Source organism: Hyla sarda, chromosome 1, assembly GCF_029499605.1.
Source record: "Hyla sarda isolate aHylSar1 chromosome 1, aHylSar1.hap1, whole genome shotgun sequence".
Taxonomy (NCBI): domain Eukaryota; kingdom Metazoa; phylum Chordata; class Amphibia; order Anura; family Hylidae; genus Hyla; species Hyla sarda.
The window spans coordinates 210990574-211017519 of NC_079189.1; the positions used below are offsets into that span (position 1 = coordinate 210990574).

A 26946-nucleotide genomic window follows, 5' to 3' on the forward strand; every position below is an offset into this window, starting at 1 on the left:
TAGTTTGCAGCATTACATTCAGGGGGGACAGTAAGTGGCAGTATTATATTCAGGGGGTACAGTGGGTGGCAGTATTATATGCAAGAGGTACAGTGGATGGTAATTTTATATTCAGGGGGTACAGTAGGAGGCAGTATTATATTCAGGGGGTACAGTGGGTGGCAGTATTATATGTAGGAGGCACAGTAGGTGGCAATATTATATTCAGGGGGTACAGTAGGAGGCAGTTTTATATTCAGGGGGTACAGTAGGAGGCAGTATTATATTCAGGGGGTACAGTAGGTGGCAGTATTATATTCAGGGGGTACAGTGGGTGGCAGTATTATATGCAGGAGGTACAGTGGATGGTAGTTTTATATTCAGGGGATGCAGTGTGTGGAAGTATTATATTCAGGGGGTACAGTAGGTGGCAAAATTATATTCAGCGGGTACAGTAGGAGGCAGTATTATATTCAGGGGGTACAGTGGGTGGCAGTATTATATGCAGGAGGTACAGTGGATGGTAGTTTTATATTCAGGGGATACAGTGTGTGGCAGTATTATATTCAGGGGGTACAGTGGGTTGCAGTATTATACGGAGGAGGTACAGTGGATGGTAGTTTTATATTAAGGGGATGCAGTGTGTGGAAGTATTATATTCAGGGGGTACAGTAGGTGGCAATATTATATTCAGGGGGTACAGTAGGAGGCAGTATTATATTCAGGGGGTACAGTGGGTGGCAGTATTATATGCAGGAGTTACAGTGGATGGTAGTTTTATATTCAGGGGATACAGTGTGCGGCAGTATTATATTCAGGGGGTACAGTATTTAACAGAATAAAAATGATTATTGTATTCATACAGAGGAGGAGGATCTACTGACAAAGTGAGGAGTTAATGATGTCCGGGTGTCAGACTCTGCAGAGCAGATGGAGCTGGAAGAAGTCCTGACGTCTGGACCAGATGAAGAAGAAAAGAAAAGACAGCAGAGAATACATCACTCAGGCAAGTGACCTCTACCATCAGCTGGAGTCACTTGTAAGTTTCGCAGTGATGATGGGTGATGATGTACCCTAATTTGTGGCTCTCCATCTGTTGCAAAACTACAATTCCCATAATGCCTGAGTCTCTCCAGACATGATGGGGGTTATAACTTTACAACATCTGGAGAGCGACTGGAACCAAGGTGATTGGGTGATTGGTGGGGGTCCCAGCAGTTGGACCCCCACCAGAAAAATGGGCTGTTTATTCTTAAATGTCTGTTTTGTCTGTCTTGGCCCTTCCTGTTAGTCACCTATATAATTGTGTATACTCCTGACTGTGTGCCATCAGTCCTGTAGTCACTGATATCTTTGTGCAGCCAAGTAAGGGGTCGTCCGGGATTGGGGAAGCGGGTCGTCAGGTGGTAGGGGGTCCCAAGGTAATTTTTCACACCGGGGCCCCCGGGTTTCTAGCTACACCCCTGGGTCTTGGGTCAAGTAATACTGATTCACAGATATAGAAAAATAGCTAAAAATTTACAAACATATCTAAAAAGCATGAAAGTACAAAAAAGAAAAAAAATAGTCCTCCCCTTTGAGCAACATCAAGCTGAAAACATGAATGAATATGAAGGCCATCATGTAGCACTACGTTTTTGAATATGTTTTTTTACGTAGTAGCATTAACACCTTAAGGACTCAGCCCATTTGGGCCTTATTTTTATGCTTTCGTTTTTCCTCCTCGCCTTCAAAAAATCCTAACTCTGTTACATTTTCATCCACAGACAAGTATGAGGGCTTGTTTTTTGTGCAACCAGTTGTCCGTTGTAATGCCATCACTTGTTTTACCATAAAATGTATGGCGCAACCAAAAAAATACTATTTGTGTGGGGAAATTAAAAAGAAACCCACAATTTAGAAAATTTTGGAAGGTTTCATTTTCACGCCTTACAATTTAAAGTAAAAATTACATGTGTTCTTTATTCGTTGGGTCAATACAATTAAAATGATACCCATCATAATATACTTTTCTATTATTGTTGCACTTAAAAAAAATCGCTAACTTTTTAACCAAATTAGTACGTTTAAAATCCCCCTATTTTGAAGACCTATAACTTTTTCATTTCTCCATATAAGCGGTGGTATGAGGGCTCATTTGTTGCGCCATGATCTGTAATTTTTATTGATACCATATTTGCTTACATTTGCTTTTATAAAAATGTTTTGGAATAAAATGTTATAAAAAAAGCAGCTATTTTGAACTTTCTTTTATTTTTACGTTCACGCTGTTCACCGTAAGGTATCATTAACATTTTATTTTAAAAGTTCGGATATTTACGCTCATGGAGATACCAAATATGTTTATAAAATATTTACACTTTTTGGGGGTGAAATAGGGAAAATGGGACACTTTACGTTTTTATTAGGGGAGGGAACAAAATAGGACAGAGGCATTGGGAGGACAGGGACTGCTCCCGGGCCATGCCAACTGAGGGTTGTGTCTGAGGAGCCCACTGACTGTTGGTGTCAGATGTCACTTGTGATGAAGTGGACGACCGTGTTAACCAATCGTTGATGGCAAATGGGTTGCTGGTCGAGACATGACCGCTAGCTGATACTGGGAGCTCAGGCCTCTCGCTGTGACTCCTGCTGCCACTCGCCCTTGTCTGCTGTGACCTCTGCCTGCGCCTGATGAATTTAGGCCTCTGCCACTCTTCTGTGCACATCCTGGCACTTCTCTGCCTGATATACTTAGTGCATATAATAGGGCAGGACAATACATTCCTCTATGCTTAAAACAGTATTTGTCTACATCACCAGCAGGTGTGTACTTTTGGCTGGCCTTTCATTGTAACTAGGCCCTTAGGACTTTAATAGGAACAAAATAGCACACCATTTAGATTTAGGTATGTGGTATGCACTTATGAGGGGAGTACAATGCATTCCACTATGCTTAAAACAGTATTTGTCTACAACGCCAGCATGTGTGTACTTTTGGCTGGCCTTTCACAGTAACTAGGACCTTAAGACTTTAACAGGAACAACATGGTACACCATTTAGATGTACGTACGTGGTATGCACTTATGAAGGGAGTACAATGCACTTCTGTACACTTAAAACAGTATTTGTTTACAACACCAGCAGGTGTTTACTTTTGCATGGCCTTTCACAGTAACTAGGACCTTAAGACTTTAACAGGAACAAAATGGTACACCACTTAGATGTACATACGTGGTATGCACTTATGAGGGGAGGACGATGCGCTCCACTACGCTTAAAACAGTATATGTCTAGAACTGCAGCACATGTGTACTTTTGGCTGGCCTTTCACAGTAACTAGGCCCTTAAGATTTTAACAGGAACAAAATGGTACACCACCTATGTATGCACAGGTTACACTTAATAGAGGACAATACGCTCTGCTTCTTAACCAGTATTAGACACTAATAGCAGGTGATTGTGGCTTTTAGTGCTCTGCTCATCCTAACTAGCTGGCTACTATTAGCTTTTCAGTTGTTATACACACCAGTGCTGAAGCACACAATCGCTGTGTACTACTCCCAAAATTGCAGTTTCTCTCTCAATATCTCTCCCATCCCTATCAGTGCTTCTATGCTGGATTTGGGTGTGAGGTGAATCGCTGCTGTAATACACCCACAATTGCACTTTCTCAATATCTTTCCCTTCCCTATCAGTGCTGCTAGGCTGGATTTTGGTTTGAAGTGAATCACTACTGTAAAAATGCTTTTACGTGCAACACACACTGCTCTCTGTCCCTCTCTCTCTGCAATAGAACGCTGATGTAAGTGGCCGCAAGATGGCAACCGATTAGAGAGGACTGTGACATCACAGGGGTGGATGGCTGCTGATAGGCTGCATGCTGCAAGTGATGCAGGGTCATCCCGCTTAACCTTTAACCTTGTTCCCGCCTTCCCAGCATTCCTTGCCCCATGTCCTGACATGTGGAGCAGCCATTTTGGATGCCGAGGAGTCTGGAGCGCACTAAAGGGAGTTTAATGAAGCGATTTGTGAGATCGAATTGTGGTGATATTCGCATTTGTTGCAAAGCAAATTATTCATGTAATTCGCAAAGAATTCGGATTTGTCAGATTCGATTCGCTCATCACATTATTAAAATACCAAAAATTATTAATAAACAGTCAAATAAAAATAGAACAAAAAAACTAATTAAAATCATATTGGCCCCTTATGCATTTGTAATATTCATGGCTACATTTTTACATCCCCGATTGAAATAAAAAAAATAAAAAAAAACATTTTTTTATTATATAATATTCGTTCCCTACAATTTTTTCTATCACAACTGCATCATTTTTAATAATTTTTTTTGGTACCCAACAAATTTTTTTTTAAACGCCCGCAGTTCCACAAAAGTAAATAGCCAGAAAAAATTGCTTGCAAAAATGCAGGAAAAATCAGTGGCTGTTTTTGAGACTTTTTTTTCGGTCGTTTTTACCCTAAAAAAAGGCCAGAAAAAACCTCAGTTGAATTCTAGCCTAAGAGGTGAAAAATATATTTTTTGCACCAGTTTTAATAGATCCTTCTCATAATTCTCTCAGTAAGAAATCTACATTCTATATAATGCATTGGTGAACTAGAAAATAACAGCAAGGAAACTAGGAACTCAGGCTATCAAAAAATAAGAAGCTAAAATGTTAACATGTCAGGACCTTCCTTAAATATATAGTTAAGACTGCTGCAAATATGACTCCATAAAACTACTCTCTCATTGTAAAAGCCACTTTACACAGTGGTGCTATGAAGCTATGTTTCAATTTCTGCTATCTGGCCTATTTTTCAGCATTTTTCCTTCTATTACTGACAAAGAAAAACACTAAAGTAATAAGGTATAAATTGCAGGAAAAATGACCAACATATGTGTATTCTGTTTTCATGTCCAAGCAAATTGTGGGTAGGACACATCTCATCTAAAAGAGAGATGAACATTAGTTACAGTAGTAATTGTAGAAAATGTACCAGAAAAGAGTAACATGTCCATTTAAGTTAAATTATCATCACCTAGGATGAACCAGAGTTATATTTTCTTATTATTATTATTAGTCTTATTAGCTCACTTATTTATTTTTACTCAAAGGGATACTCTGGCCAAAATACATCTTATCCCCTATCCAAAGGTTAGGGGATAAGATGTCTGATCACGGGGGTCCTGCCGCTGGGGACCCCCACAATCTGTCATTGCGCACCCACCTTTTTGAGCTCTCCGCAGCGCTGGAGGCTCTAAGTGTATAGCGTGATGACCACAGGGCCAGAGTATCAATGCAAGTCTATGGGAGGGGGCGTGACAGCATCACACTTTTGTCACTTTTTACAGAAAAGCCACAACATATGTATAAATACACCTCTGTAATGATCAGCCATGATGACAAAATGACTCACAAGTGAAGTGGGTAAGACTGGGTTCACATATGTCCGGCATTCGCCATAGGTGAACTCAGCCTAGATCTAGATTCATCTGATGCAATAACTGATGACAACGTGCGTCAGTTGTCATCAGCTGTATGGCATCCAACGTCCAAGCTGCAAGCTGTGTTCCCCTGTTTGGTGCAGTCCAGCAAGTCCAACCATCTGGGGTCAAAATTAAGACACTGGATCATTGTGAACTGCCTCTTTCAAATGAATGGAATAACTTCTAGCATCAGTTTTCCTTCGATGCACGCCGGAGGGAAACTGTGTCGGACACCTGATATATGTAAACCCAGCCTAACATTGGTTATCTTGTTACAATGGCACCTACCAAGGTGAGGGATATATCAGTAAGTGAACAGTCAGGTCTTCAAATTGATGTGTTGGAAGCAGGACAAATGGAAAAATGGCAAAGTGTAAGGATCTGAGCAATTCTGAATTAGGCCAAATCATAATGGCAGAACAACTGGCACCATCATCTTAAAGACTTGATCCGATCACGCAAAAAGCTACTGAAGCACAAATTGCTAATGTTACTGCTGGCTATGATAGAAAGGTAGAAAAACACACAGTGCAGGGTGACTTGCTGTGCATGGGGCATGCTGACCCCTGTCCACAACTGATACCACTTAGAATGCAAACATAAATAACCCTTAAGAGGTTAAGGAATCCCTTTCTATGTCATGTCACAAATATTTAAAATATACACTTTATTAATTGCAAAAACAATAACAGGCGAGTAGAAAAAAGGAGCTTAAAGGGGTACTTCACTGCCCCAGCGTTCGGAACATTTTGTTCTGAACGCTGGGTGCGGGCTGTGGAGAACATGACGTCATGGTCACACCTCCCCTCCCCCCGTGATGTCGTGCCACGCCCACTCAATGCAAGTCTATGAAAGGGGGTGTGGCAGCTGCCACGCCCCCTTTCATAGACTTGCATTGAGGGGCGTGACATGACGTCATGAGGGGCAGGACCATGACATCACGACCCCCACCAAGCTTTTGGAACAAAATGTTCCGAACGCTGGGGCAGAGGAATACCCCTTTAAAAGCACAACCTCTATTGTCTCCCTTAAAACCAACAGCAGAACTGTACGCTACAGTATCCTGATTGTGGCAAAACTCGGTACATAGGTATAGGTGCCCATTGTAGTACAAAGGCAAATGTTTCTGCTACTAGCATACCAGATTTTTTATGCTGATGGTGTACTGGATTTTGCTATCCCTGCCTGTAGACTAACTATCTGTGTACATTCATGTACTGCAGATTGTGTAGGCCTCAGCTAACAATGCCTGTTACACTAACTAACTAACTGGTCCACGTGTCCTAACAGTGTATGTGGCAACATACACTGAAACATGTTGGAGCAGTACAAAGAGACACAGGAGGTTCTGAGGCCAGGTGTGTGACAATTAAGGCTAAGTTCACATGCTCCAAGCCATTCAGGGTCCGCTCTGTTTTTTTTTCCTGCTGAATGGACCCGGAGCACAAGAGACCCTGCCAGGTCCCGACAGATTCCATGGGATCCGTCGGGTGTCCAGTAATAAAGAAGAGTTTAATGGAGAAGAAAATAGGACATTCACTATTTTTCCTCCGCTCAACTCCCATCTTTCCAATGGACTGGCGGACAGGGCTCCATTTATCGGAATACAACGGCCGTGTAATTTATTTCTATTTTACTAAATTGCTACTTCTGTAGGTTCAGTATCTCCCGCTGTGGATTATAGAGATCTTTTTAATAGTTGTACTTAGTGTATGAGAAAATCAAAAACAAATGCTAAACTGTAAAATTCAAGAATTTTATAATCTGAATGCAATATTATGTGTTATGGTTTATCTTGTATATCTTTCGTTCTTTATTATCGCCATCTGATAACACCGTATGAGCTTGTAATGTTAACTTTGTTTAGTTGATTACATCGACCATTCGCATAAAACGTATGACTTTTATCCTAATGTTTTATTAATTAGGTTGTCTGCTTTAAGGAACAGGGAGAGTGCAACATGGACAGGGTGTGATACACGACCCTCGCTCCAGACTTCTCAGTTAACCAGGGCATAGAGCCACTAAATTGTTTTTGGTGTGCAGTGTGCAATGTACACTGCTCAAAAATAAAGGGAGCACTTCTGTGAAATCACACTGTCCACTCAGGAAGCAACACTGATTGACAATCAATTACACATGATGTTGTCCAAATGGAACAGACAACAGGTGGAAATTATAGGCAATTAGAAAGACACCCCTAATAAAGGAGTGGTCCTGCAGGTGGTGACCACAGACCACTTCTCAGTTCATATGCTTCCTGGCTGATGTTTTTGGCACTTTTGAATGCTGGTGGTGCTTTCACTCTAGTGGTAGCATGAGATGGAGTCTACAACCCACACAAGTGGCTCAGGTAGTGCAGCTAATCCAGGAGGGCACATCAATGCGAGCTATGGCAATAAGGTTTGCGGTGTCTGTCAGCGTAGTGTCCAGAGCCTGGAGGCGCTACCAGGAGACAGGCAAGTACATCAGGAAACGTGGAGGTGGCCGTAGGAGGGCAACAACCCAGCAGCAGTACTGCTAGCTCCGCCTTTGTGCAAGGAGGAGCAGGAGGAGCACTGTCAGAGCCCTGCAAAATGACCTCCAGCAGGCCACAAATGTGCTGGTGCGGTTGGCCCTGGATTCTTCCTAATGCAAGACAATGCTAGACCCCATGTGGCTGGAGTGTGTCAGCAGTTCCTGCAAGAGGAAGGCATTGATGCTATGGATTGGCCCCCCTGTTCCCCAGAGCTGAATCCGATTAAGAACATCTGGGACATCATGTCTCGCTCCATCCACCAACCAATTGCACCACAGACTGTCCAGGAGTTGGCGGATGCTTTAGTCCAGGTCTGGGAGGACATCCCTCAGGAGACCATCTGGCACCTCATCAGGAGCATGCCCAGATGTTGTAGGGAGGTCATACGGGCACGTGGAGGCCACACACACACTACTGAACCTCATTTTGACTTGTTTTAAGGACATTAAATCAAAGTTGCATCAGTCTATAGTGTGGTTTTCCACTTTGATTTTGAGTGTGACTCCATATCCAGACCTCCATGGGTTGATAAATTTGATTTCCATTGATAATTTTTGTGCGATTTTTGTTGTCAGCACATTCAACTATGTAAAGACAAAAGTATTTCATACGATTAGTTCATTTATTCAGATCTAGAAAGTGATATTTTAGTGTTCCCTTTATTTTTTAGAGCAGTGTATTATTAACTAGGATGATTGCAATTCACTTGTAAACACTTAAAAAAAGGCTTTTTATTTATTAGGGCTGTTTTTTTTTTATTAGAATTTTTATTTATTTATTTTTAATGGGACAAAGCTTTTCAAAGGAACACATCAATGTTGAATGTGTAGCCCAACACAGATTTTCTTGTTTTTACATGTTTGCTTCTTTGATGCTCTTAGATCTTTCAGTCAGATGATTCTCTAGTATACCTACGTACAATTTTAACCATTTAAAACGTGTATTGAAAAATACACCAAAGACTCAATATATCACAATTTTTGTGTTTTGTTTGTCCACTCACTTTTTGAGGAAGGACCACAGGTTCTCAATGGGAATGATATCTGAAGAATTTCCTGGTCATGGACCCAAAATGTTAATGTTTTGTTGGCCAAGCCACTTAGTTATCACTTTTTACCTTGTGACATGGTGCTCACTCCATCATGTTGGAAAAGTGTTTTCCTCACAAACTTGCTTCGGGTCATTAGGAGAATTAGTTTCTCATGGAGGTTTAGATGCCATTCTTTATTCATGGCAGTGTTTTTAGGCAAAACTGTAAATGAGCCCACTCCCTTGGAAGAAAAGCATGTCCCAAACAGTCTAAAGGGTGTTTTATCAGAGAAAATACTTACTTCAGTCCCCTGCATTCCAATTCCTGTTCTTTTTGAAGAATGTCAATCTGCCCTTGATGTTTTCTCTTGCAGAGAAGTGTTAAACCAATCCCATAGCTGAATCCTCTTTAGGAGATAGTTCTGACACTTGCTAGAATTGCATGGGCCTTCTTTGCAGGAAATAAATCTCTCTCATTGAATTTCTTGATATAGCGACAAACTTACAAGCAGCAATGCCCTTGCCTGTAAAGCACTTTTGCTGCAAAGCAATGATGACTGCATGTATTACTTTAGAGGTAACCAATGTTAATAGAAGATGACAATGATTTCAACCACCATTCCCCTTTTTTAAAGCAAAGTGAAGGGACTTTTTGAATGCACAAATGATAGATAGACAGACAGACATATAGATATCCGCTCAATTCCGTCTCCTCTATAATATAATGTCCACTGTTCAAAGACTTTCTGAATGCACAAATAATACAGTAGATTTATAGATAAATGCCTGACCATTTGCGACATTTCACGAATATATAGAAGTAAATATTCTTCCAATATTTGCGAATTTCGTGTATTCGTTATATTCGCATATGTGAATATTCACATATGTGAAAATTGCATATACGCGTATTTGAGAAAGAAAACAGTGATAGAAAACACTATTGGTTGCTAGGGATGTTGTTGATAACCTTTGACAAGTGTATTTGCATCATTCTAATTGGCCCACAAGTGAAAAGAAGGAATATGCAAATATTCACATAAAAAAGTGAATATTCGCAATTTTGAATATATAGCAAATATATTTGCAATATTCACGAATTTGCGATATTCGCGATAAAATTTCGAAATGCGAATATTCACGCTCAACATTACTGACCATCTCCATCTCCTCTATAAGAGTTTTATACATTACTATATAATTATTATACTTATTATATATCTGGTTTGATTTTAAAGTTTTTTATTTGTTTTGTTGCAACATCTAGGTGTTAAATAGGCTAGCGTGGTCTTTCAGTGATTATGAAATAGTGAGCCTTTGTCATAGATCCATATTTTGTTATATATATATATATATATATATATATATATATATATATGTGGTGTCCCAGAACAGGACTTGGTCCTGTTCCTCTGTCTTAAGTCCCCTCAGCCAGAGTCCTTCCATGTCAATAGGGCTCTCCTATAGGACTAACCCCTAGTTGCCTCATATAAATGGTATTTAATGTAGAAATATATATATTTAATAGGTTGTCTAGAAATACCTCTGTATAGGACCTTAGAGGTCATGTGCCTTTAATTAATTGTATTATGGTTTAAGGACCTTTGGGTCATGCGATATCCAGAGTTCACTGGGTCAGGACTGACTGGTTCTGCTTACCAATGAGCTTTGTCCCACCCCCTTAATATATAAGGGGCTGCTGCCACTAAATTCTCTCTCTTAGTTCCGGACTGGCAAGCAGCACTAATCTCATATCAGCATCAGAAATTCAAGCTAGGCCCAGAGCCAATCCACAGCCACTAAACGTGAGTTACTCAAGCTCAAACTACTGAATTCTGTGTGACTACTAGAAACTCAAATCTCCTAAAAATAGTAGCACAGTGGCTAGCATCAAAGCTCATTGATCCCGGAGTCCCAGCAAACCTGTGAGGAACCTGTACCACGGTTCTCTCTCTCTCAAAAGACTGTTATGTGCCATGCCGTTGCATAAAATATACAGTAAAGTTACTTCAAGTTTATTTCATAAAATCTGCTGTGGACATTCCGTTATTTCTCCCTGCCGTTTGTGGGACGGTTGGCGGTAGGACTATTACACTGATGAAACCGCACCCTGACAATTAAGGGTTAACACCAATATACCCTACACTATCGCCAGCACCACCCCATCACTATATATATATATATATATATATATATATGTATATATATATATATATATATATATATATATATATATTTATAATTATAACAAAGAAGTAGTTAAAAATTGTAAGATATAGCCTGTTGTCTGTATTTCAATAGCATTGTTTTGTAATTTACAGGAAAATTATACGAAAGAGACAGAGTCTGTCAGGAATTTACTGCACTCGGAATAGAAAAATTTTCTGCCGTGTAAGTTTTCAAAACAATGTATAGTTGTGTGTACAGTTTCCATTATTACATGCTTATGTGGTTGTGTTGTGTAAAATATGACAATTGATTGATGTCCTTTTAGAATTGAAATGACAAGAACGACTCTTCCTTTCTAATAACTCTACTTTGTGAGGAATGCATTCATCAGCATGCATTGTCTTTTTAATTAAATATGTCACTTATGATGTAGCGGCCTTGTATCCTGCTCTGTTTGATAACTTATGTCAACAATTAATGCATTAATGGTTTTGTTGGAAAATGCCTTATATGCTCAGTAATATTTTATTGCTTCTTCAAATGAGTTAAAACAGCAACAGATTAGAAAATAATATTATTATTTCTGTTCTGACACTAAAAGCAACTCTTCAAAAATAAAATAGAAATGCAATAGTCTTTGAGCAATAGAAATACTCAAAATATGAGTGGATAAGTGCCATGCCATTTATTTCAAGTCTATTCCACTATAAGGAAGCCTGGACAGACAAATACAGCCAATTTAACTTAATAGCATGCCAACTTAACATTTCTTTGTTGTTGATGCCCATAAAAGTGGTGTTGCCACTACTAGATAGAGAGATCTGTGTAGTAGACCTATATATGGTTCCCACTGGCTTAAATTGGAATAACAAAAAAATACACCTGAAGCAACAGAGAGCAAAGATTAAAACAAGTATATATTAGAGATGAAGTGTTATGTTATGTTATGATATTTTGTATAATAACAATTCTTATCGCATTTACTTTTTATGTTTAGATTTAGATTGCTTGCACATATCCATATTACAAATCAGTGTAGTAAGGCTAAATAATATGGCACCCATAGCCATAGTACCTTTTTGCCTCTGATTTCATACCAAGGCATTTTTCAAGGTTTTACATCTATTCAGATATACTCCCATAAACACACGAGAACAATGAGTACAAATAAATGTTAATCTTTATTAGACAAACATGGTTAAAAACATTAAAACAAGGGACAGCAACAAGACAGACAAATCATGGCTGCTACATAGGTGGGTAATTGGCTTCCCTGAGGAAGCCTTCACGGCGAAACGATGTTGGGGTCTGGCGTGCTGCATAGGGGTATGTGTGTACCATGGGCCTTATCCGTCACTCTGCTGTGGCAATTTACCTTTCAGCCTACTAGCTGACACCGGGTTTGATGAGGTGGGTTTTGCACCTTGTCTTTCCCACCGTCATCTTAGGTGTTCCTCTTGCCCAGCTCAGTAACGGATCAGATAAGGGCAGGCTTTTCTATTGTTCTGCCCCCTTTCATTATGTCACTTTATGTTATGTGCAATATATTATTTGGCTGTGGCCATAATATTTACTGTTTACATATTGAAGTGTTTACATTGTCTATATCTACTTTATGCTGCACTTTGGCAGCCTTATAGATTGCATAAGTCACTTTAATATAGTATTTATATTTTTTTTATTTTTGCACATCAAATTTTTGTTGCACATTGTCAACTACGCATCTATGTAGCAGCCATGATTTGTCTGTTTTGTTGCTGTCCCTTTTTTTAATGTTTTTAACCATGTATGTCTGATAAAGATTAACATTTATTCGTACTCATTGGCCCTCATTTACTATTGTAAACCTGACTTGTTTTGTCGGTTTTTTTTGACGCATCTTTGTCTGCGCCATGTTGCAGACATCATGCGCCAGTTTGCGACACGATGCAAAATTTTTTCCCGACGGACCCGATGTGGATTCTCCCAAACCCGAAAAAGGGGCGTAACCCGACATTTCTGAGCTTTCCCACGTATTTATAAAGGTTTCCAACCCGAATTTGTTGAATTGTTGTGGATTTTTTCCCAACAACTCAGAGGAGTTGGAAACCAAAACCTACAAAACCCACATGCGACAAACAGGATGCAACATAATAATGAATATCAGTGGGAAAAAAGCAGTCGGGTAAGAAAGCAAGATAGACTTACAACCCGATTTTCTAAGTAAAGGAGGGCCATTGTTCTGGTGTGTTTATGGGAGTTTATCTATTGCAGCAACACACCAGTTGTTGACTTATAGTTGCATAGCCCTATTTTTTTTGTATTGCATCTATTCAGATATAAAAACTTTTTTAAGTATGATCCAATACATGCCATATTATGGAGTTATTATTTCCTATAAGCAACACATGCCTAGAATTAGTTCATAGGGATCCACAGTAAATCAATTTGTTTTCACATGGGAACCATGCAATTCCATGTACATGTACACTTACAGTTTGTACAATTGACAAGACAATATGTATTTTATAATATACTATTCAATGTTCCATATCATTTTTGGATCACTACTTTCAAATGTGTTATATAAGGATTAGATAAACAGCCTCTTCCTTCCAGGCACTGCACCCCTTTTGTCTACAGTTTGTGTGTGGAATTGTATTTCTATTAAAGTGAATGGAGATGATTTGTTATAACACATACAAACTGAAAACAGAAAAGCACTGGAACCTCTTTAAAGGGGTACTCCGGTGAAAACCTTTTTTCTTTTAAATCAACTGGTCCCAGAAACTTAAACAGATTTGTAAATTACTTCTATTAAAAAATCTTAATCCTTCCTGTACTTATTAGCTGCTGAATACTACAGAGGAAATACTTTTATTTTTGGAACGTTTTTGGATCATGACCACAGTGCTCTCTGCTGACATTATTATAATAATAACAACTCTTTATTTATATAGAGCTCACACCTATTTGTAGATGTTGTCCTGAGTGGGATATGAACCTACAACCAGAGTGCTGCAAGGTAACAGTGCTGACCATTGAGCCACTGTGCTGCCCTAACAATATATTTGCTAAAATGGACAGAGATGTCAGCAGAGAGCACTGTGGTCATGATGTCATCAGACTCTCCTCTGTAGTATTCAGCAGCTAATAAGTACAGGAAGGATTACATTTTTTTAAATAGAAGTAATTTACAAATCTGTTTAACTTTATGGCACCAGTTGATTTAAAAGAAAAAAGGTTTTCACCGGAGTACCCCTTGAAAGATGTAGGACATTCAGGAATTATAAAGGGGGTGTCAGTCTGGGCCCCAGACAATTCGTCTCCATTTACGTCCTATGATATATCATCTTTACAAATCTAGTAATCCTGATGACAGTTATGTCTGCTTTGTATATTTTGCAATAGTGTATTATATTTGACAGTATTTTGCTCTGCAGACTACAAACACATAATATTAATGCATAGCAGGTACAGTTAAAATAAAATACACAAGCATCAAGTTCAACCAAGGAGAGAAGCAGGTTGATGAGGGGAAGGAGTATGGGTAGATTAAGCAGAGGGAATACTATTAATTATTTCTACATACATTTTAACCCTCAACATTTTTTGCTGTGTCCAGTTCCTGAGGTAGACTGTTCCATAAATTTGCAGTTCTTATGGTTAAGAAGGTCTGTCACTCTTAGACTCTAAACCTTTCTTTCTTATATATATATATATATATATATATATATATATATAATTTTTTTTTTTTTTTTCAAATGGGTTTTACCTGGAACAGTTTTTCCTCATATTTTATGTATGGGTCATTTATATACTTAAATATGTTGATCATATCCCCCTCCCCCCCCCCCCTTAAACGTAACTGTCATTAAAAACATGTTGATCATACATGTTAAAAGATGTTGATTGAATGGGCCATGAGTTATTGAAGGGGGGCAGTAGGCTGCATTGTGCTCTGCTCCCCAGACAGCTGAGAGATCTATCCATTTCCCTGCAGAGAAGTCTATGCAGAGAAATCTTAAAGGCCCAGATTTAGCAAATGGTTTGAGAGAAAAAGTGGAGAGATTTTCCCTCAGGAACCAATCACAGCTCAGTTAACAAGTTCTGGTAAAGTGAAAGCTGAGCTGTGATTGGTTACTGTGGGAAAATAACTCCACTTTTTCTCTCACACAGTTTGATAAATCTGGGCCAAAGTTGTTTTTTAAGACAGCAACACATTAAACATGTGTGGTTGCCCAGTACGGGAGTTGTTACCCCGTACCCTTGCTGCCTTGTCAGGCAGCCTCCCTGCAGTGTCCCCTGCCCCCCCCCCCCCCGTATCTGTTCTACTGTAATTGTATATTATCCCTTATGTTGTGTATATAAGAATGTTGTATCTTTAAGAAAGGTTAACATGTGATCACCAGTTGTCATGTGAGTTGTCATGTGATTGTTACCCAGAAGGTATCAGTGACAAGGGACCCCACCAGAGTCTCCCCCATAAAAGCCCTGGGAGGAGTCTCTTCTCTCTCTTAGTTCCTCAGTCTTTGCTGAGGTGCAGTCGAGCCTAACAGTGTGACTGGAGTCATAGGAGGCCTCAAGTCAAGTCTGCAGCCACAAGTTACAAGTCTAAAAGTAAGCTAAAGTCACAGCTTAGTCTATCTCCAGTCGAGTCAAGTCAGTCATTGTCATCTATTGTCAAGTCAATGTGGCCTTCACTAAATTGGCCAAAACCACTGCAAGTCCCAGCAAGCCCTTAAGGTCTCTCAAGTCACTGGCCACCTCTGTGGGCCCAGCTACACTGTATAGACTGTACCATCTGTCACTCAGTAAAGCTACCATTATCCGTAACTTGGTGTCTGAGTCATTATTGCCCCTGTGCCTAGCCCAGGATCCAGCGGTATACCTTCAGGTGGTAATGAGGATAAACCATGCCCTGGCATCACGAATACAAGGGGTTAATGCCATCTGCAAAGTCTATGTGGCAAACAGCGGGTTAACCTTAAAGTGCACCAGGGTGTAAGTGTGTTCAAATACGGAGGCTCTACTCCGTTTCCAATAGCAACCAGAAATCAATATAAATCACTCTTGACACTTGAAATATTCGTATTGCTTTTTCTTTAGTGTTCAATTTTCATAGTACAAAAGTTGATCAATAGACCATTAACTTCGTATAGTTAAATAGATACAAAAGTTTTTCAACCAAAAGTGCTCATTGAGTACGTCTGACAGTCCTTGTACAGCTGACCGAATAAATTTTCACCCTTCCACGGGCATAACGGAGCTGACCTTCCTTCCTCTCACGAAGGGGTAGACAAGTGTGAGGTTGCCGTACACTTTTGACGTTTCGGAGGACACATCCCCTTTCTCAAGTGACTTGAGAAAGGGGTCATGTCCTCTGAAATGTCGGAAGTGTCCGGCAACCTCACACTTGTCTTTTCTTCACTTATGCCTGTCATTCAAACAGGAAACAGTCCCGTAGTTGGTCTGGCCATAAGGAGTGAAAATATGAAAATTTTGAGCCGGTTTTTAATCTAGTTACAAACTAAACTTGCTAAATCTATAGACCTCAATTTATCCATTAGGCATCTATGAGGGACATTGGGGAACATTTATCATAACTGTCCTTTGAACCACGGTAACTTTCAGCAATGTCATAAACCTTTAAAGACCTGGCAGAAAACTTATTAAAAACCTCTAATAAATGTACGGCCACATTTGGCAAATAAATTAATCTGCCCCATTGAGTCTGATTGTTATTGTTTGTATCAAACCACATTGATAAATGTGTTGTGTGTGCACCATATGTCTATCAGTAAATGGACATAGATTTGTATTTTCTGAGCTTTTATCTGATTATTTTGCTTCCAAGAATACATCTATTGATATAGTTTGTTCTCCTTAGAGCGGTCATCATGAACAGCAGGAAGTATTCCAATGCTACTTTTGAAGAAATAGGTCACCTTGTGAAAGCCATAGTCTCACTGGCGGTAACATGCTGTGCCAAAGATGCCACTGCTGACTGTTATGACAAAGGGGTAAATTTATAACATGTATTTTTAACAATAGCCTTTTTTCCATAGAAGCAGACAATTATATATATTTTTTCTTTAATTTGTCAATAACCATGTTTTCTTTGAGTTATAAAGCTGGAAAGAATGTCATTTAGGGGACATCCTGCTGACAACTCATAAGGGTCAAAATGTAATTCTGGTTATTTTCTACTTACTATCAGAAAAAAAGGGCTTTGAGAACATACAGAACAAGTGTCATTGTTAGATCAATTGACTTGCATTGAGGGGGCAGGGCATGACATCACAAGGGGGCAGGGCCGTGTTATCACGATACCCCGTCCCCTGTATCACCCGTCATTAGCCACGGAGCAAACATGGCTTCAGGCTGCTGATGTACGGGGGTGCAGCAGGAGAGATCCCGGGGGTCCCCATCCTTTGGATAGGGGATAAGATGTCTAGAGGCGGAGTACCCCTTTAAAGGTTATACAACTTTCTAACATACTTTCTGCATCCCCTCCTTGTTGCCCTCAAGATCTTTGTTTGGAGTCAATTAATAATAATCCTTATTGATTACTGACAGTAGATTAAGATCTCTTGTGGTCATGTGACGACTATAAGGGTTTGTTACAAGACACAGCTTTCATGACTGAGAGGGTGCATTTACAAAATATCCACCCCAAGAAATTCTGGACGGATATTGTAAGAGCATTGTCCACCATCGATATCAATCGGTACTTGGACCGTGAAGACCTACCTCATCCTCAGTGACACCAATGCAGTATGCGCAGAATTCCACCAAAAGAAAGAACAGGTTTATTCTTTCGACAGAGCTGGAATCCACGATTTCCATGGCAGTTTTTTCTGCTTGGGGAAAACCCATTGATGCAAATGTTAAATTCATGAAGCAGAATTTCTGGGTGGAAATCCATTGTGTGAATGCACCCTGACCAGTTCTAGGCCTGTGTGGCCATCACTTAACCAGAGCAGATGTCTTTCTCTTTAAGTAAACAATGAAAGTTCCTATTGACTGACAGCAAGCAGAGATCTTGAAAACTATGAAAAATGTATTGCAAAAGTATATTTTCTGTATATTTTCTCTGTATACAAAAAATTATATTTATTTCCTGAAACTGACAGTTCCCTTAAGGGTCTATTCACACGTACTGTATTCTGTGCAGATTTGATGCGCAGGGTTTTAAGCTGTGTTTGGTCATTCAGTTTACATTGAAATCTGCAGCAGAAAAGAAGAATACTGTACGTGTGAATAGACCATTAGGGTCTATTTACATGTACAGTATTCTGCACAGATTTGATGTGCAGGATTTCAAGCTATGTTCAGTCATTCAGTTTACATTGAAATCTGCAGCAGAAAATCCTGCGCATCAAATTTGTGCATGAAATCTGCGCAGAATACAATAAGTGTGAATACACCCTTAAAAAGATTTTCATACTAAAATGAGAAACATACATAATGTAAAGCAGTAAAAATATGCTGTTATTAAGGTTTTTTAATATACACCCCTGCACTATTCTTCTCCCCTATCATTCGGATAATGTCCTGTTTCCTCTCTGAACTGTGGCCTTTCTGTACATCATGTAACCTTGCAGGTACTTTTTCACAAACCCTCTGTCAAGGACCGACCGGGGGACAGGGAGAGTGAGCCCTAAACTGACCCTAAAACATCTCTCCCTGCCTACTTGCCCATCCATCCTAAACAACTGGGCGCTGGTCCCTTCCTGCGCTAAAGTGCAGTGGCGGAAAAACCCATAATATACATAGTCGGTCATAGGCCAGAAACGGAAAACTACTAGATAACCAGATATACCAAACACGATATAAATACTAACAGGGCAGAATGTAAACAGGCAAACTGATAAGGAAACATAAGACACTGTTCACACTGGGACACAGAACAAACAAACTTGACACCCCACTCCACAAAAGTAGTAGCCATTAATAATAAAGCCAAATAGGCTACTGGCCAGTGGACACACTCCACCGTGTGGACAAAATGCTGACCCAGTAGGAAACAGAAATATAATACATAAAACACTACACTAGAACCGGATGAGTCTGAAAAGACTCCAGAATACAAAACAGGAATATAAAATACAGAGCACAGGGTACAAGCAAGACTCAGACACAGTGTGAACACAGACAGAGCAGAACGAACAAACATAATCTTAAAACAGACTAATGTAACACAGACTAAAATACAAGGAGCATGCCATATAACCCTGGCTAAAAACCCAGATAAAATGACAAGATAAATACAAGGTAAATGCTCAAGCAGACATAGTCAGAATATTGCACAAACAGACATAGTAGAATTAAACTAAATAACCAGCACTGAATGCAGAAGAAGTCTGGCTTAAAATAGACACACGCGAGTTTTCATTCGATCAAAGCATTAACCGTTCTCTACCTAGGAAGAATAGAATACTGCTCTGAACATCCTAATGTGTGAATACACACCTAAACAGAAAAATACAATGACAAACGAATGGACATTACAACCTGGGACAGGCCAATACAAGTACATTTGAAATATGTATAGGCTTAGACCTTAGAGTGGAATTAGAATAGAAATAGAAAGGAGTATATATAGATTAGAAAAAGGTATCCCCTATCCTAAAGACCTCGGGTCTTCTTCTAAATGGAGCGTGTCGACCTACGCACAAAGTGGTGTCCTACATGCCCCCTCTATGCAGCTCTATGGCTCTCTGAGTGCAGCTCTCTGGCTCTCCTGTAGAGATTCATGGAGGAGGTGTGTAGGCCACCACCTCGTGTGGTGGTCAACAGACCCTATTGAGGAGGAAAGACAGGGCCCTCGGTGGGAGGTCCCAGCGGTTGGACCCACCACGATTTTAGGATAGGATAGGGGATACGTTTTTCTATCCCTAAGTACCCTAAGTACTCTTTTAATAGAAAAATGCCTTTAAATGGACACTGTCACTTTAAAAAACTGTTGGCATATGGTCCAGGTCTTAGTGTTCCGACCACTAGAATAAGTAGAAAAAGAACACTCTAAGCTTGTTCATTCCCATCTCTGTGTCACATGGCCGAGACGAACTGACAAAGTAATTCTATGGGATTGTCTTGGACACCGGAACAGAGAGTGGGCAGCGAAGCACTAAGCCGCACATTTCTCTCCCCGCTCATACTAGTGATCAGTCTGAACACCCCGACTAATCCAAACTTTTTATATGTCTTTAGGAAATGTTAAAAGTTTTTTAAATTAACCGGTACACTTTAAATGGGTAGATTGGGGCATAAAACTTATCAGACACTTATCTCCTTTCCACAGGACTCTCTTGTAAGGGGCCCCATCTTCTTACCTGTCCTCAGTGAGCCCACCTTCCTGGACGAGTGCAAGTGGCAGACACTTAGCCTATAACCAGAAGCAGCAGGACATCACTGAGGCCAGTCTTGCACATATAAGTTTCGAGAATTTCCAGAAACATTTAGCTACATAATACAGTTTCTTCAAATATTGACATATGACTATAACAAACTTCCAAGAGAAACATATATATATATATATACAAATAGCGACAAACCAAAAAAACTCATATAATCACATAACCCATTTTTGGTCAGAACTTTGTCAAAAAGTTTAACTCACACTTGCGCCTTCAGTTTGGTGAATATACTAAAATGATATCAGCCATGTGGCAGAATGGAGAAGGAGGAAGGATCGCACGACCTCAAGGAATCCCCTTATATCTTGCAAACAGCACTCGCAGCTGATCATGAGATAGCATACAGGTGATGTCAGAGCCACTTTAAAGAACTATGCACAAAACTTTAAAAATCAACAGCGCTGCATAGCAGCTCTTAGCGCACAGTGTCGTAAAGCAGCTGCGGACCCGCCGGTAATGGCGGACATCAGCGATTGCGCTGACGTCTGCCATTAACCCCTCAGGTGCCATGATCAATACAGATCACGGCATCTGCGACAGTGCGGCACCTATAATGGCTGATCTGATCACTGGGATCAGATCAGCCAAGATGGCGAATGGAGATCCCCTCCCCTCATCTCCCAGGGTCTTCTGCACTGATCTGCCTTCCAGCAGACCAGAGTAGAAGATCACAGATAATGCTGATCAGTGCTATGCCCTATGCATAACACTAAACAGTATTAGCAACCTAATGATTGCTATAAATAGTCCCCTATGGGAACTAAAAAAGTGTAAAATAAGTGTAAAAAAAAGTTTTAAAAAAAGTTTAAAAAAATCCCCTCCCCCAATAAAGTTTTAACCTCTTAAGGACTCAGGGCATACCTGTACGCCCTGAGAATGGTCCCGGAGTTTAAAACGGGGTCACGCCGTGACCCCGCATCACACTGGGTCGGTCCCGGCGACTATTAATAGCCGGGACCCTGGGCTAACAGCGCGCGGCACCGATCGTTGTGCCGCGCCCTATTAACCCTTCAGTTGACTGCCGTGTCTGAAAATGAAAGTAAATACTTCCCGGCAGCTCAGTCGGGCTGATCGGGACATCACGATAAAATCACGATCACCTGGGACGCAAGCGGAGGTCTCCTTACCTGTCTCCGCGGCGTCCGATTGGGGATTGATTGCTCCAAGCCTGAGCTAAAGGCTTGAGCAATTGAGCCCCTATCTCACAGATCCATGCAAAGCTATGGCTTTGCAGGGATCAGCATAAGAGATCAGTGTGTGCAGTGTTATAGGTCCCTATGGGAGCTATAGCACTGCAAAAAAATAGTGAAAAAAAAAGTTAACAAAGGTCATTTAACCCCTTCCCTAATAAAAGTTTGAATCACCCCCCTTTTCCCATAAAAAAAAAAAAACTGTGTCAATAAAAATAAACATATGTGGTATCGGAAATGTCCGAACAATAAAAATATATTGTTAGTTAAATCGCATGGTCAATGGCGTACACGCAAAAAAAATCCAAAGTCCAAAATAGTGTATTTTTGGTCAATTTTGATATCATGAAAAAATTAATAAAAAGCGATCAAAAATTCCGATCAATACAAAAATGGTACCGATAAAAACTTCAGAACATGGAGCAAAAAATTAGTCCTCATACCGGCCCGTATGCGGAAAAATAAAAAAGTTATAGGGGTTCGAAGATGAGAATTTTTAACACATACATTTTCCTGCATGTAGTTATGATTTTTTTCCGAAGTACGACAATATCCAACCTATATAAGTAGGGTATCATTTTAACAGTATGGACTTACAGAATAAAGACAAGGTGTTATTTTTACCGAAAAATGCACTGCATAGAAACGGAAGCCCCCAAAAGTTACAAAATTACATTTTTTCTTCAATTTTGTTGTGGATTTTTAGGTAAAATGACTAATGGCACTGCAAAGTAGAATTGGTGACGCAAAAAATAAGACATCATATGGAATTTTATGTGCAAAATTGAAAGCGTTATGATTTTTAGAAGGTGATGAGGAAAAAATGAAAATGCAAAAACGGAAAAACGCTGAGTCCTTAACCCCTTAAGGACCGAGCCATTTTATACCTTAAGGACCGGAGCGTTTTTTGCAATTCTGACCACTGTCACTTTAAACATTAATAACTCTGGGATGCTTTTAGTTATCATTCTGATTCCGAGATTGTTTTTTCGTGACATATTCTACTTTAACTTAGTGGTAAAATTTTATGGTAACTTGCATCCTTTCTTGGTGAAAAATCCCAAAATTTGATGAAAAAAATGAAAATTTTGCATTTTTCTAACTTTGAAGCTCTCTGCTTGTAAGGAAAATGGATATTCAAAATATATTTTTGTTGGGTTCACATATACAATATGTCTACTTTATGTTTGCATCATAAAATTTATGAGTTTTTACTTTTGGAAGACACCATAGGGCTTCAAAGTTCAGCAGCAATTTTGAAATTTTTCACAAAATTTTCAAACTCACTATTTTTCAGGCACCAGTTCAGTTTTGAAGTGGATTTGAAGGGTCTTCATATTAGAAATACCCCATAAAAGACCCCATTATAAAAACTACACCCCCTAAAGTATTCAAAAAAACATTCAGTAAGTGTATTAACCCTTTAGGTGTTGAACAGGAATAGTAGCAAAGTGAAGGAGAAAATTCAAAATCTTCATTTTTTACACTCGCATGTTCTTGTAGACCCAATTTTTGAATTTTTGCAAGGGATAAAAAGGAGAAAATTTTTACTTGTATTTGAAACCCAATTTCTCTCGAGTAAGCACATACCTCATATGTCTATGTTAATTGTTCGGCGGGCGCAGTAGAGGGCTCAGAAGGGAAGGAGCGACAAATGGTTTTTGGGGGGCATGCCGCATTTAGGAAGCCCCTATGGTGCCAGGACAGCAAAAAAAAACACATGGCATACCATTTTGGAAACTAGACCCCTCAGGGAACGTAACAAGGGGTAAAGTGAACCTTAATACCCTACAGGTGATTCACGACTTTTGCATATGAAAAAAAAATATATATTTTTTTTACCTAAAATGCTTGGTTTCCCAAAAATTTTACATTTTTAAAAAGGGTAATAGCAGAAAATACCCCCCAAAATTTGAAGCCCAATTTCTCCCGATACAGAAAACACCTTGCATGGGGGTGAAAAGTTCTCTGCTGGCGCACTACAGGTCTCAGAAGAGAAGGAGTCACATTTGGCTTTTTGAAAGCAAATTTTGCTCTGGGGGCATGCCGCATTTAGGAAGCCCCTATGGTGCCAGAACAGCAAAAAAAAAACACATGGCATACCATTTTGGAAACTAGACCCCTCGGGGAACGTAACAAGGGGTAATGTGAACCTTAATACCCTACAGGTGTTTCACGACTTTTGCATATGTAAAAAAATATATATTTTTTTTACCTAAAATGCTTGGTTTCCCAAAATTTTTACAATTTTAAAAAGGGTAATAGCAGAAAATACCCCCCAAAATTTTAAGCCCAATTTCTCCCGATTCAGAAAACACCCCATATGGGTGTGAAAAGTGCTCTGCTGGCGCACTACAGGTCTCAGAAGAGAAGGAGTCACATTTGGCTTTTTGAAAGCGAATTTTGCTCTGGGGGCATGCCGCATTTAGGAAGCCCCTATGGTGCCAGGACAGCAAAAAAAAAACACATGGCATACCATTTTGGAAACTAGACCCCTCGGGGAACGTAACAAGGGGTAATTTGAACCTTAATACCCTACAGGTGTTTCACGACTTTTGCATATGTAAAAAAAATATATTTTTTTTACCTAAAATGCTTGTTTTCCCCAAAATTTTACATTTTTTAAAAGGGTAATAGCAGAAAATACCCCCCAAAATTTGAAGCCCAATTTCTCCCGAGTACGGCGATACCCCATATGTGACCCTAAACTGTTGCCTTGAAATACGACAGGGCTCCAAAGTGAGAGCACCATGCGCATTTGAGACCTAAATTAAGGACTTGCATAGGGGTGGACATAGGGGTATTCTACGCCAGTGATTCCCAAACAGGGTGCCTCCAGCTGTTGTAAAACTCCCAGCATGCCTGGACAGTCAACGGCTATCTGGCAATACTGGGAGTAGTTGTTTTGCAACAGCTGGAGGCTCCGTTTTGGAAACAGTGGCGTACCAGACGTTTTTCATTTTTATTGGGGAGGGGGGTTGTATAGGGGTATGTGTATATGTAGTGTTTTTTACTTTTTATTTTATTTTTTGTGGTAGTGTAGTGTAGTGTTTTTAGGGTACAGTCGCACGGCGGGGGTTCACAGTAGTTTCTCGCTGGCAGTTTGAGCTACGGCAGAAAATTTGACGCAGCTCAAACTTGCAGCCGGATACTTACTGTAATCCTCCGCCCATGTGAGTGTACCCTGTACGTTCACATTGGGGGGGGGGGGGAACATTCAGCTGTTGCAAAACTACAACTCCCAGCATGTACGGTCTATCAGTGCATGCTGGGAGTTGTAGTTTTGCAACCGCTGGAGGCTCCGTTTTGGAAACAGTGGCGTACCAGACGTTTTTCATTTTTATTGGGGAGGGGGGCTGTGTAGGGGTATGTGTATATGTAGTGTTTTTTACTTTTTATTTTATTGTGTGTTAGTGTAGTGTAGTGTTTTTAGGGTACAGTCACACGGGCGGGGGGTTCACAGTAGTTTCTCGCTGCCAGTTTGAGCTGCGGCAGAAATTTTGCCGCACTTCAAACTTGCAGCCGGATACTTACTGTAATCCTCCGCCCATGTGAGTGTACCCTGTACGTTCACATTGGGGGGGAACATCCAGCTGTTGCAAAACTACAACTCCCAGCATGTACGGTCTATCAGTGCATGCTGGGAGTTGTAGTTTTGCAACAGCTGGAGGCACACTGGTTGTGAAACACAGTTTGGTAACAAACTCAGTGTTTTGCAACCAGTGTGCCTTCAGCTGTTGCAAAAGCTACAACCCCCAGCATGTACGGACAGCGGAAGGGCATGCTGGGTGTTGTAGTTATGCAACAGCTGGAGGCATACTACTTTGGCTGGGGATGCTGGGGATTGTAGTTATGCAACAGCTGGAGACACACTGGTTTGCTACTTAACTCAGTGTGCCTTCAGCTGTTGCAAAACTACAACTCTCAGCAGTCACCGACAGCCAACGGGCATGCTGGGAGTTGTAGTTATGCAACCACCAGATGCACCACTACAACTCCCAGCATGCACTTTAGCTGATTGTGCAAGCTGGGAGTTGTAGTTACACAACAGCTGAAGGTACACTTTTACATAGAAAGAATGTGCCTCCAGCTGTTGCAAAACTACAAGTCCCAGCATGCCCATAAGGGCATGCTGGGAGTTGTGGTGGTCTGCCTCCTGCTGTTGCATAACTACAGCTCCCAGCATGCCCTTTTTGCATGCTTGGAGCTGTTGCTAAGCAACAGCAGGAGGCTGTCACTCACCTCCAACGATCCTCGCTGCACCAGGTCAGTCCCTCGTCGTCTCCGCCGCCGCCGCTGCTCCTGGGGCCCCGATCCCAACAGGGGCGCCGGGGATCGGGGTCCCCAGCACCCGGGGTGCACGTCCCGCACCCGCTCACGTCCTCCGGAAGAGGGGCGGAGCGGGTTGCGGGAGTGACACCCGCAGCAGGCGCCCTGATTGGTCGGCCGTTAATCCGGCCGACGAATCAGGGCGATCGTGAGGTGGCACCAGTGCCACCTCACCCCTGCTGGTTCTGGCTGTTCGGGGCCGTCTCTGACGGCCCCGATCAGCCAATAATTCCGGGTCACCGGGTCACTGGAGACCCGATTGACCAGCGATCTGCGGCCATCGCCGACATGGGGGGTCATAATGACCCCCCTGGGCGATATGCCCCGATGCCTGCTGAACGATTTCAGCAGGCATCGGGGACCGGCTCCGCTCCAGATGGTTGCGGGGGGCCGGTAAAACACATGACGTTCTCATACGTCATGTGTCCTTAAGGACTCGGAAATGGAGACGTATGAGAACGTCATGTGTCCTTAAGGGGTTAAAGGGTTAAATCACCCTTTTCTCCCATATTAATACATAAAAGCGTAAAAAAGATAAATAATAAACATATTTAGTATTGTTGCATGTGGAAATGTCCGTACTATAAAAATATAATGTTAGTTATCCCCTACGGCGAACGGCGTAAACGTAAAAAAAAAGGCAAAAATTTCAGCTTTTTTGTCACATCAAACTGCAAAAAAATTTATTAAAAAGAGATCAAAAAGTCACATATACGCAAATCTGGTACCAAAATAAACTACAGATCATGGGGCAAAAATTAGCCCTCACAGATCCTTGAATACGGAAAAATAAGAAGGTGAGAGGTGGTCAAAATAGTGCAAATTTAAACATACTGATGTTGTAAAAAAAAAGATTTTTT

The 26946-nt window shown here is 40.6% G+C and overlaps 1 protein-coding gene across 2 annotated transcripts in view; it reads left to right on the forward strand.

The window, feature by feature from the left end:
• GC (GC vitamin D binding protein) overlaps nt 1-26946 on the forward strand; it is a 74225-nt gene that overhangs the window by 968 nt on the left and 46311 nt on the right. Inside the window, exons 2-4 of one of the 2 annotated variants that reach the window (XM_056551853.1) lie at nt 845-985; nt 11319-11388; nt 17036-17168. In XM_056551853.1, coding sequence (XP_056407828.1) covers nt 910-985; nt 11319-11388; nt 17036-17168 — 279 coding nt within the window. In that variant the 5' untranslated portion in view covers nt 845-909. Of the gene's footprint in view, nt 1-844; nt 986-11318; nt 11389-15683; nt 15766-17035; nt 17169-26946 lie in introns of those variants that run through there. The other variant, XM_056551846.1, reaches the window with a different exon arrangement.